The sequence below is a fragment of the Athene cunicularia genome (genome assembly GCF_003259725.1).
Source record: "Athene cunicularia isolate RWA chromosome 9 unlocalized genomic scaffold, athCun1 chr9_part1, whole genome shotgun sequence".
Classification (NCBI taxonomy): domain Eukaryota; kingdom Metazoa; phylum Chordata; class Aves; order Strigiformes; family Strigidae; genus Athene; species Athene cunicularia.
In genome coordinates, this window is record NW_020799110.1 from 12796653 (window position 1) to 12808938 (window position 12286).

Consider the following 12286-nt stretch of genomic DNA (forward strand, 5'->3'; position numbering starts at 1 on the left):
TCCCACAGGTAAAATGGGAGTAATTACACTGTCTTCCTTTGTAGAGCACTTTGAGAGCTATGAATAAAATGAGCCATATTAGATATCATTATTTAGACATTATTAATTATTCTTTGAGTTCATTTGTATAATGTGGAAATGCTCTCTTCATAAGAGTAGATGTTCTTTTTGCATCAAGGTTTCCCAAGTACTCTGCTAGCAGGTCCTTTAGAGGAATATATCTCATGAAAAAAATAGCAAAATCTGTAGCTTACAAAGAAAGATTTCTCTCCCCATCTGCTTGTCCACTGACTGAGGACTACAGACCCAGTGATAGAAAACTGTACACCATTGATAGGCATTTGGTGGAGAGAAGCAGAAAGCAACAACCTGTAACTTTGGCATCAAGCAGAAAAAAAAAAAGCTCAAAATCATTTTGCTTGTCCCTACTGTGAAAGATTTATTCTCACAAGATTTTGCACTGTGGCTTCACACCAATATTAAGCCATGAAGTTTGGCATCTATAAACCACACTGATGGTTTCCAAGAGTTTGCACACCATGGGGGAGAAATACAAACCACCCCAGAGCTCCACCTTCTGAGGGAAACTCAGGAGAACTGGAGGTGCTTGGATCTCTTGAAACCCAACTGAGCAGCTTCACTGAGATACCTTATTTCTGGTTTCCCCATAAACTCTACTATTAACCTGGGGGCGATTCAGAGTGTTGAAGCTCCAAGCCTTTTTTGGATGAAAAAAACAAAGAAATCTATGGTATCTCTTGGTTCTGTCTTTGTCATTTTTGGAAGGAGGTTGCTGGACTCACACATGTACCCCAGGAGTTCTATGAGCTGCACCCTGTGGCAGATCAGATCCAAACTTGTATCAGTGAAAGCAGGTGGCATCTGCCTTTAAGGTTAAAGCTACAGAGGAGGGGCTGTGCATGCTCTGTATCAAACCTGGGTCTTGTTTTCCTCAGGAGCTTGTGTCTTTTCCCCAGTGGTAAGTCAAGCTTTGGTGGTTTGGGCTTAGCCCTTTCTAAGAAAGGCGATTTGCAGTGAGAGGTGACTTTTTGGGTGAGAAAAGTTGCTGCATTGCAATAGTTGTGTTTAATAGTTTTATCTCGTTGGGGTTTTTTTTTGGTGTGGAAAGTGGTTTGTTTTTTTCCTGTTGCTTTAATGCATTTGATACAAAACTAGGAAAGGGGAGATTGTGAAAAGTAGAAGCATGTGCTTCAAGTGAGGTAGTGGGAGCAGAAATGCCTTGTTTTCTCTCTGTTTTGCCACCAGTTTGTGTTGTGCTGGGCCAAGCAGTCAGGGCTTCGTTTTCACATGTTGGGACACTCAGCTCTAGGGAACTACAATAGCAGTGCACATGGGCTGAGGCTTCTGACAGGCAAACGCTGTGCTTGCCAGGGATTTGTGTTTGGTTGCTGGGTTTTGGTGAAGTGGGTTTTGTTTTGGTTTTTTTGTGAAGTTTGACATTCCTAGTCTTCTGGGAGACTCTGAAATTGAGCGCGGTGTGGGCACAGCTACAGGGGCACCTTGCTCTCGTTGCCATATTTTGCAGAGATCTCACGGGTCAGCCTGATGGCAAACTGACTCAGCTGGGATGCAGCCCCACTCAGTGGGCTGTAACACAAAACTTCTGGGGAAATGATCGATCAGGAGGCAGCAGAATAATCAGTGTCCGCAAGGCTTCAGCCCGCCAAGTGAATTGGGAAAAGTGCTTTCACCTGGAGTCTGGGCTGCTCTTGCTTCAGCAAAATAAACAGGATGGAGCTGAGCTAGACCTTAGTGGGAGTGCATTGCTAGGTTGAAACCTGTCCTGGGATTCGGGAGCAGTGTCCTCGTGCTGCGCTAGGAAGTCCTGTGCTCTTGGTGAGGTGTTGCTTCTCAGAGAAGATTTAACCTGCTATTTCTGTTAATTAATAATCCTCTAGTTGTTTTTAAAGGAGAGGCTTGTGGGTGTGATTTCCTATTCAGCTTGTAGTTCGAGGGGGGCTGTAAATCCCTCTAGTTGCAACCTGGTGCAGTTAGTGCTCTCTGCTTGTGGTAAACTGCCTGCCAACTATTTCAGTAGTTAATGCAGGGAATTAGCTTGTAGACTTAAAGCGGAGGGTAAACTAGTCAAGACTTATTACCATGCTTTGTCCTGTCATAGACAGTAGTTTGGTATACAGGCTGTGTTTGGCAGTGTTACCTCCTATGATGCGCTTTGAGATGAGAGGTTGTGAGTAAAAGGGATGTTGTTTGAATGTCTATTAATAAAAAAAAAGAAGCTGATAGGAGCAATTTGATCAGTGCGGACTCCTGCTGTCTTGTGATTAACTTGAGGCACTCGGAGGTTATTTTACTGAAGCTAGAGCGTTTGCTGATGTGGGAAAAGACAATTTAAGTTGTGAAATTTATGCACAGATCTTGCTTAGGCTTTAGCTGTTATTTTCTTCTGGAAGAGCGAATTTGGGCACTCAGGTATGCTGTTTAGTAGACAGAGGCTGCTGCTCTGTGTTGAAGACTGTTAAGAAAAATGACACTAGATTTAGATTTTATTAACATCAGAGGGAAGGAGACAGTTTAGCTTGTATTAGGCTTTGTGCTGGTTTTCTTGCAGCTTGACAGCAATTTCCCACCTGAGAGTGGGATGCACCAAACTGAGTAAAAAGCAATGCTTGCTACCTCTGTAATGCTGTAGCCTTCTCAGAGCTGTCTTGTCAAGGTTAGCCACCTTGGAAATCAGGCTGTACCAGATAGTAAAGGTATTCAGAGAGCGTTGGAGGAGTCTCTCAATTTTTTTTTTTTTCTGTGAAAGCATTAACCAGGGAACTTCTTTTGCTTAGTATAGGGAAATGTGCCTTTTTGGCCATCAGGTAAAATCTGATAATGCTTTTCTTAGAAACAGTAAGCCAGGAGCTTGTTTAGGTACAGGGATAGAGATGTCACAGATAGAAAATGACTCTCTCTGGAGAAATTTGGAGTTGTGTTTAGTACAGGGATGAACCAGTTGCATCTTTAACTTGTGTGACTTTTTCCAACAGCTCTGTTAGCTTCAGAGGCATAGAATAACAAACCTGGCTTTATCGGTCTGTGCAGTTAGTAACTCCTTCCTCTCTTGTGCTGCAGGCTGTAAGGCACTGTGAAGAATGCCTGGTTGGGGTAGGTTTATGATAAGCAACTTCTGCTTTGCTGCTGAATGGGACTGCAAGGGCCAGAGCAGGCAGGGCTGAACCAGACTTTGCCTTCGAGACCTAAGACAGTGCAGTTGAGAACCAGAGGTGGGGCATGTTATAGCTTGCAGGAATCTCATTGCACTGAGACTTTTAAAGAAAGAAGGTCTCTGAGAAAGTTCTGTTTTGTTATAACCTCTGGAGATGTTGTATTAATGAGCTGGTGTGAATGGTTGTCGTTGACACCTTGGCAATGAATTCCTAAAAAGAGATTTTTAGCGTTTAAGTCAAGGGTAGTTGTGATAAGTGGTAAATAATTGCGCACTTTGGTGGATTTGGAGAACCTATTGTGGGGTTTCTCTGGCTGTTCCTTGGAGGTCAGACTGGGTGCAGGCGACTGAGCAGTGCCTGGGGTCTGCAAGTTTAGCAGCAGAGAGGGTCGGGGAGCATGCACTCCCCATTGCTCTCTTCCAAAGCTCGGGGTAGTGCTGATTTACAGTTTCTATAGCAGGCTTCAGGCCAGATCTGTTCTTCTGGGTTTCAGTATGGCACTCTTGAAAGTATCTTACCAGACCGAAAGCTTGAAAGGAGTAATTTCTGGTACTTTGTGGGATAACTGCTGTTCTCAGAGGATTTGTGATTGATTATTCACATGTAGTGTGGGTATGTGGTCACATCTGTGACGCTTCTGAATTTTATTTTTGTCTTCGGCTGTTCGTGAACTTTTAAAGGATGTTGGGCTTTTTTTTTTTTTTTCTGTTAATCACAAAAAGGATGAGCAACTGAAGTGATACTCTTACATATTTTGAGGCATGCTTGGCTGTGGCTCTGGGTGCTGAAACCACTTTGATTTCCATTAGCTTAGGAAAACTGTCTGTGCTTTTTAAAGAGCATGCAGTTCTGTGGGCAGCAGAGGTGAGGAAAGCCCTGCTTTTTGTAGATGAGACTCATGCTTAAAACATAAGAGGCCATAAAAATTCAGTAAAGAGACATAAATCCCTCTCTGAGAGCAGCCAGAAATAGATGCTTCAGGACAAAGTAGAGGAGAAGAACAACTGTAGTGTGATGATCTTCTCTCTGTAATGCTCCTTCTTAATTTTAGCAGCTTAATAAATTGGGGTCCTCCATGCAATTTGTTTAGACTATTGTGTTAAACAGCACCAAAATGTGCCAAAACAAATGTTAGTCCAGTTCTCTTTGGGATCCATTTATAGCCCTGGCTCCTGCCACAGCCGTTCCCCTGGCAGGGAGCGTGACCATTCACTTGCATTGTGCTGAAGCACAATGTATTGTATTTGTATTAAAAAATTTTGCAAGGTGCCCCCATCCTTGTAGCAGGAAGGGCAGTCACCTGCCTTATACACTAATTAAGTTGAACTGAGAGTTTTTGTCAACTGCAAATATACCCGAGAAATTCCCCCCGCCCTTACATCTCTGCAGCCGCTGAGTATTTTGACACGGGTGTCAAAGCTGCTGCGTTTGAATTTAGAAATTGGCCAGTGGGATGAGAATGTGCAGCTGTGGAAGGCGCGAGTGCTCCGGCTTCGTCACTGCTCCTCTTGGGCCCACCTATTTCTGTGAGGCTTGTGGGAGCTTAAGGGGATAAAAATGGCCGAGGTAATTAGCAGATCTGGTGGACATCAGCTGGTTGGGATCAGAAATTATTGGAGGTGAGAAGGCAGTAGACAAGCATATATAATCTGATGTGATGGAACTTATTTCCATATAAAATAAAGCAAAACCAAGAATTAAAAATTATTGTTATTCATTTAAAAAACAAAACAAAACAACACCTTATTTTAGTCCAAGACCTCAGCTGCAGTGACTGGGTGTAGAAATCACTCAAATCATCCTAAATCATGCAATCTAGAGAGGCATCCAGCCAGGGTCAGGGGAATCACACACCACTTAGGCGCTTCACCTGCGGCAAAGGCTACATGCTTTATATGGGAAGTTGATTATTTTGGGGGTAAAATGGAAGGTGACTTTTTTTTTTTCTTCTCCCTTGGATTCTTAAGATGCAGCATCCCAGTAGACTTTGAGGAATATTTAACTTACTGGGAAGGGTGGTCAAATTCTCTGCCATCTAAATACAGCATCTGCAGCAGTGTGGAATGTGTGTTGTACAGCTGTGAATGTTCCAGGCATTCAGCATGTCTCCCTTTTCACACAATAGCTTCTATTTATGGGTTTTCATCGAGTTGGGCTCATGCATTCAACATATCTTTGTGTGTGTTTTTTTCTTTTTTTTTTTCTTTTTTTTCTTTTTTTTTTTTTTTTTTTTTTGCTTTTGTTTTTTAAGATTTGTAGAAACTCCGAGCCACTTCTCCTGGAAGGAGAGTTACTACCGATCGGCCATGTCCCAGAGCTCTCAGCCCAGGGAGTTTCTCAGCCCAGAGGTGCTCCAGCATATCTGGGACTTCCTGGAACAGTAAGTAACTATTCCACGGAACCTGGGGAAAATGGTGTCTTGGGACAGCACATCTATAATTAGGCTGCTCGGTGGACTGATGCTGGGGGTTTTGGAGTCATCTGTACCTGTTGATTAGAAGATAACTGACAGCTCTTGAGCTCTCAAGAGGTTCTACACCCAGGCTATGGGGAACAGATGCAGTGACACTCTCCTCAAGAGCTTTGGTTGCTGAGCTGACTGCTTTCCAGCACATGATCACTTAAATAAGGTGGATGGTTGGCATTTTCCTCTAGGGAAACGGGGTCATTACTCTATGTCCAGGCTCTTTTGCTGGTGCCAGGGAGAGAGGGGAGGTGGAGATGGTGCAGAGTTCACCCCGTCGGGTCCAGTGAAGGAAATAAAACTCTGTTCCTTTTCCTGATTTGCCATGACTGATGCCGAGACAGTTACTGCTGTAAATCCTCCATGAGTTCTGTCTTTCAGTGATTTAACTCCTGTGCTCTTACCTCATTTTTCTGGTCAGGCAAGTGAAATGTCCCTCCAGGCCCTGTCCTGTCCAGGGGCTGCTGTTAGCATAGCAGGTGATGAGGTAGTTGTTCATTAGTAATTACTTACTTTGTCCTGAGACCAGTTTGTGATCATGCCCAAGTCCTGGGTGACACCCTAACGTGTGGCTGGGGGGGAGCAGAATTTAGCCAATTTTAACTGCATTACTCTGTTCTTTTCAGGCCAATATGCTCAGTTCAGCCGATCGATTTAAACTTCATCGATGGCCCTTCTGAAAATGGCCCGACAAACAAAATAGAGATTAGCATGGACTGCGTCCGAGTGCAGGACACAGAGCTGAATGACCCGATGTGGGTGAGTAGTGGGAACTTCCTTCACATCTGGGGACAAATGGGGAGTTTCTGCAGTAGCTACTCTTGCTGCATTGCCTCGGGGCCATCTTCCCCCTCTTGGTGGAGGAGCTGTGGCTGCTGCCTCTGCCCAAGGAAGTTTCTTCTTGCGTTCCCTGCTGTGTCCCCCCCACAGAAGCTGGTCGAGAGCATGACTCTGCCGACCAGCTCTGGTGGAGGTGAACAGCGGTTCTGTACGTGGGGCTGAACTGGACGGTGTGTGACCCGTGGAAAGGCATCGCTCCACTGTGCCTCCCCGGGGATGTGAGGGGGAACAAGCCTGCCGCAGGAATGGCGGGAGAGAGGGATGAGGCAGCTAAACAGGCAGAAGACCTGAGGAGTCTCACACTTGCTTCGCTGCTTAACTGTCCCTGCTCTCTGCCTGCTTAGAGCTAGTTTATGTGGCCTCAGGATTAAAGTAGTTGGTATTCAGGGCACAGTTGCAATTTTGCTGACCGAGGGCAAGGGTTCTTCGCTGGTTTTTATTCTCTTGAAGGTCAGATATGAATGAAAACTTGGGTTCAGGCTGTGGTTGGGTTTTTTTTGCTCCTGTGTCTCCACACAGACAAAGCTGGAGGTGCTTGTAACAAGTCTTGGCCGTGGGTGTCTCACCAGTATGGCTCAAGACTGGAATGCAGATGAGACACTGGTGGTTGCTGGTTCATTGCCTTTGGCACAAACTGACCAGCTCTTAGCAATAGCTCTGGTGAAGAAGCCGGGTGCTATTCTTGCAGGCTGGAGCGGGAGGTATATCAGAAGTTTGAGCTGTTTGTGTCCCGTTTCTGTTCGTCCCCTGGGTTTTGTATACTTCTGGGTAAAAATCACGTGTGATTTGAAATTTGTGTTAGTGTCTGTAATTTTTCTTGTTCTTCTGTGTTTCCATCCTGAGAAACTGTCAATTAATTCCCTGGCTAATCAACCACCATTTTTAATCTGCCCGATGATGGCGTGTTGGTGGTCTGCATCCTGGCAGCGTTGGTAACTTGGCAGATCACGTCTGCAAGGAAAGAGCTCCCAGGTCCCACTGACTGCAGTCCCCAGTGACAGAGGGTTTGACCTGTTACAGCTGCTCTCGTGTGACCACTGGGGAGACTGTGGTGGTGTTCTCTTTCAAGATTGCAAAGGTTAAAAAGGACACTTTGAAGTTGGGTACATGCTCAGCTAATGTGGTGAAGCTAAACCAAGTGCACCAGGAGAGGTGACTGCCATGAAGTCTGGTTATCTTTTGATTCTGCATTCATGCTGGGCACAGAGGGGTGGTGTGAAAGCCTTCGACCAGCATCTGGATCGCGGCTTTTACCAAATCCGCATGATGTCTCTTCAGTAGCTAGTCCAAAAGATTCTCCATGTATAGAAGGGTTCCTAATTGTCCAAGTGGGTGGTAATGTTCCGTTTGAATTATGTCGTTTTAAAAACCAGTCCCGAACAGTTCAAAAGTTGTTGGCAGAAACTTTGCTCCTTCCATGCTCAAACCTGGACTTGCTGCACTGAGTGGTAGCAAAGCTTCCCCATCCCCAGTTCCTCTGGGCTGGCCACAGAGCACTGTGGTAGCTGACAGGCTTACTCGAATCCCTTTTCAATCTCCCTCTCCTGTCTGTGGTTCAGCGAAACATGAATGGAAAATCCCTGCCTCTTGTCCTCTCTGAGCACTGCCGAAGTGAGCGCTGGGGCTAGGAGAGGAGGGCTGGCAGCTTCTGCTATGAAGTTACCTCTTGCTTGTGAATGGATTTGATCCCAGCCTTGCAGGAGGCATTTCTGGGGAAGCTGAGCTGCACAGTGACTTCTTAAAGAAGTGTTTCTCCCCGACATGGCAAACTGAAGGGGGAGCAGGGAAATTCCATCCCATCCTCGCCCTTACTGTAAGGCAGCGGCTCAGAGTACATTCATGTATGTACATTAATAAATGTTCCAGTTTGTCTTCAGTGGAAGACAGGACCTTCGCTCAGTTGAATGCTGGACAAAAGCCTTTACAAAGCAAAATATGCATCGCAAACCTGTGCAAACAGCCTGTCTTTTAAAACGAGGAAAGCACTTTTTACTCCCCTTACCACCACCACCTCCCTATAAATTTGCAAACATCCCTGACAGGTGACAACTCCCCCTTGCAGAGAAGTCGGTGTTTGCTTTGCTGTTTCTGGGGCTCCCAGCCGCTGCAACTTGCATTGGCAGAGAATGTGTAGCCTGGGGCAAGGTGTTTGCTGTTTGTCGGCTTTAATCTGAAATACTTTACAACCCTCTTCCCCTCCAGCTTCTCTTTTCCTTTTGGTACCTTCGGGGCAAGAGCTCCCCTTGCACCTGTCTCTCCTGTAACCTCAGCCATGTCACTTCTAGACACAAGGTGCTGCACGCAGCTGATCGCAGCAAAGAGTTGAAGAGGGCAGATAAACACAAAGGAATGCAGCAGAAACAGAGGGGCCCTGGAAGATGAACAATGAGATCAAGGCAGAGTGCTTTTTATTATTAGATTTGTCTGAGGAAAAGGGCAAGGCTAGCTTTTCTCCAAAATGCACCACCATGTGAGAGTTAAATAGGTGCAAAGCAATTGCAAGTGGTTTATTTAAAGCTATTGTCCTGACCTGGACTGTAAGGCAATCCCAATCAACCTCTAAAATAAGGTCTGCGACTTCTTGAAACATATGGCTGAAAAACAGAATTCCCGGCTTTAAAAGATGTCCATCCTTGATCCCAAGAGTTGTGGTGGTGGGACCTGTGATTTTTAAATTATTTAATTATTTTGGGGGTACGGTTGCTTGTTCACAACAGAGCTGCCAGTGGGGTAAGAGCGACAGTGTTCAGAGCAGTGCCTGAAGAAACTCTCCCACCAGTGGGCTGGAAAATGAGCAGAAGTCCTGCCCTGCTGAACATCCATCAGTTATGTTAATTGCCTTGAAAATGCAACGGTCTGGGGAGAGAGCTGGAGAAGAAGGCTGGGTGACAAAGAAACCTCTCTTGTCTCAGCTACAGCTCTGTCTCTTGCTGAGCCAAAACCTGACAGTTCTCACTCTTGTTTTTAAAGAAGAAATACTCTTCCTGTGTCCCATATAAGAAGGGGTAAGAGAAACTGGTGACTGGCACTACCTTGGGATGAAAAGAGCTGGCGGGGGCAGGAAGAGGGTTTGTGGGTCTGTGTAACATTAGGCAGTCAGCGCGTTCCCCAGCAGTGTGCCTTGTGACCAGATCTTTCACAATGTCTCGGGTAGCTCATCTGCGAGGCTGCCGGCTGTGCCCCTTCCTCTCCCATGGTGTTAACCACAAGCAGGCTGGGAAATCCCAGCGGAGATCTTCCTTTCTGCATAGCCAGAGTGAGGGGCTGGTGGTCCCTGTGCGTGCAGAGAACATTTAGTCTCTGCCATGGCCCTGGCGTGGGAAGGAGCTGCGAATGTGCAGGAAGGCAAGTTGAATGCGTGTCCCACCATTCGTTAGGCCCACCACCGAAGGTGGTCCCCAGCCTCTTTCCTGACCAAGGATGTAGCCAGCGCCTTGGGGAGTCTGTGGTGGCCTGGTGGTCAGCTCCCTTCAAGAGGAACACTGGTCTTGATGTATCCTGCAGTGCTAGAAACCAGGTAATGTTAAAGGATTTTTTTTTTTTTTTTCTGACTAACTAAATATCCTGGAGCTACAGGGAGGAGGGGTCTGGAGACCTCTCTCTAGGAATGAATGTGGCGGTGCAATAACCCCTGCATTGCCCTGGAGCCCTCACAGCATGCTGTCAGCCTGCCATACCAGGTGCAAAATTGCCTTCCTTTACCATCCCTCAGAAGTCCTTTAAACTGCTCACTGATGCTAAGAGATGCTAGTCTGGACCCAAACATAGCTGCTTTGGGCTGAAGACTTCAGCAGGCAGCATCATGATGAAAGTGTTATTTGAGGGGCTTGCAGGGTCTGGAAGTCTTCTGTCACCGTCCCAGCAGCGTGTCTGGGGCGCCGGGGACCTTGCTAGTAGGAGCAGGAGTGCTGTCCCCAGTGATGGAGCAGCTCGTCCCCCTCCCCCTGTACATACCTTCCTTTCATGCCCCTGAGCAAGCCGTCCTCCCGCAGCTCCTTGCCGAACCAGTTCAGTGGAATGCCTTTTCCCCAGACAGTCGAGGTGGTCAGAGTTTTCTTAACCTGGATCTGTCCCTCCCCACAAAAGGGAGAGAGAATTCCTTGCCTTTTTATTTGTTTTTATTTTGTCATTCCTCATCTTCTGTACATCATCATGAGGATTTGCTCTGTGTGGCTTGGTTAGGCACTGCTGAGCTCCCTGAGGGGTGGGTTTTGCCCTGGGGATGGTGGTGCGGGTGCTTCAGACAGGGCTGTGTCCTTTTGGGTGTGGGTCCTCAGCTTCATGGGCTGTGGGTGTCCCAAGCCTGGTGGCTACAGAAATCTTGGAGGTGCAACATGTGTTTCATAGTTTTAAAAGCAAAGGCTTCAGCTCTAACTTCGCTGTTCTCCTTTATGCACAGAGGTGGAGATAAAACTAGGCTGTAGGAGAGACTCAATGCAGCCCATGGAGGCATCAAGGCTCTTGGACTCAGCCCTCACACCAGTGACACATCTCAGAGTTGGTATTTGATGCTTCCCAATGTAAACAAGAAACTTTTTCCGGGCTTAACCTGCTGTAGGCTCATGGAAGAGCCACCCCCACCCCAGCCACCTTGTACAGGATAGCTTTCCATGCTGTAATCTGGTGAGCTGGAGAGGAGTGGGGCTGAGGCCCTTGCAGAGCTACCCACTGTACAGAAGGGTGCCTTGCATCCTGTCTGGTATGACTGAGGTAACGGCTGAGGCAGCAGTTGGAAACTGGTTATGGGGTGGTGGGAATGCAGGACAGGAAGGGCATCCCTGCGCACTGACAGCAGGGCAGGGAGCTGGCATGGCATGTATGGTGTGGCTGAGCGGTGCAGGAAGAATATCAGTGCAGGGGCTGAAAAACGCGTGGTTTGTGCTTCCCAGGGCTCTGACAGGTGCCACAGCCCTGCATTTTGTTGGGAAATGGTTTTGCACCTGGAGGATAAGGCTGATTTGATAAGTAGATGCAGCAGAGTGGGTTGTGTGGCCATCTGTTTCCATGCCCAAGTATTCCCGGATTGACCATGGAAAGGAAGGAAGGAAGGACTTTGCTCAGCACAGGGATATGATCAAAGCTTTTATTACTGTCTGGTTTGTGCTTGAGAGAGTTTGAGGCTTGCCAAGTTTCTCTTCTTTGTGGGTATTTGTTCGTTCCATAGCTGTGCAAAGAAAGTTGAGATTATGCAGAGGCATTTCCATAATGAGCAAATGCATTATTCTGCTGGAAGTTTCCCTCCAGCACCTCTCTTGTTTGCAGTTGAACTCATAAGGTCTCCTAATTTAGGCTTGGCTTTGTAATCCTGCTGAATGTTTAATCTTCTGCGGTGTAGGTCCCTCCAAATGGTCTAATCGTGACATTTAGGATTGCAGATCCAAATCCAGAAATGGTCAGTTCTTTCAGATAAAGGATGCAAGTAGCAAATACATTTGTAAGTTCAGTTTGGCTGAAGCCTGAAGATTTCTCTTATTCTGTGTGTAGCAGGGCTCTAAAGACATATTTCTTTAAAATAATTTTTCAATAGCTGTCTCTTCTGTGCTGCTTTGCCCTGGTTTTGGCTTCAGACCGGGGCTGGCTGCATTTCTTTTTGTAGGAATTCAGCCAGTTGATGAATATCGTTATACCAAGTGTTTTATTTTTAATGCCAATTCCCTGAATTCTCAATGGTATTGAAAAAAAACAGTGAGTGATCTGACTGCTGTGTTATGGATCATTTGGGAAGTGTATCTAAAGTTCCTTTAAATATTTCTGCCCTTTTTCAGTATCTTGCTTTACATTTATCTTG

The 12286-nt window shown here is 46.3% G+C and overlaps 1 protein-coding gene across 1 annotated transcript in view; it reads left to right on the forward strand.

Annotated features, from left to right (window-relative positions):
• The first annotated feature begins 6290 nt into the window (after window positions 1-6290).
• The window catches only part of TP63 (tumor protein p63), an 85197-nt gene continuing 79201 nt past the window's right edge, over window positions 6291-12286 (forward strand). The window contains exon 1 of the mRNA XM_026855223.1: window positions 6291-6417. Within this exon, the coding sequence (XP_026711024.1) occupies window positions 6370-6417 (48 nt within the window). The 5' untranslated portion in view covers window positions 6291-6369. The remainder of the gene's footprint in view (window positions 6418-12286) is intronic.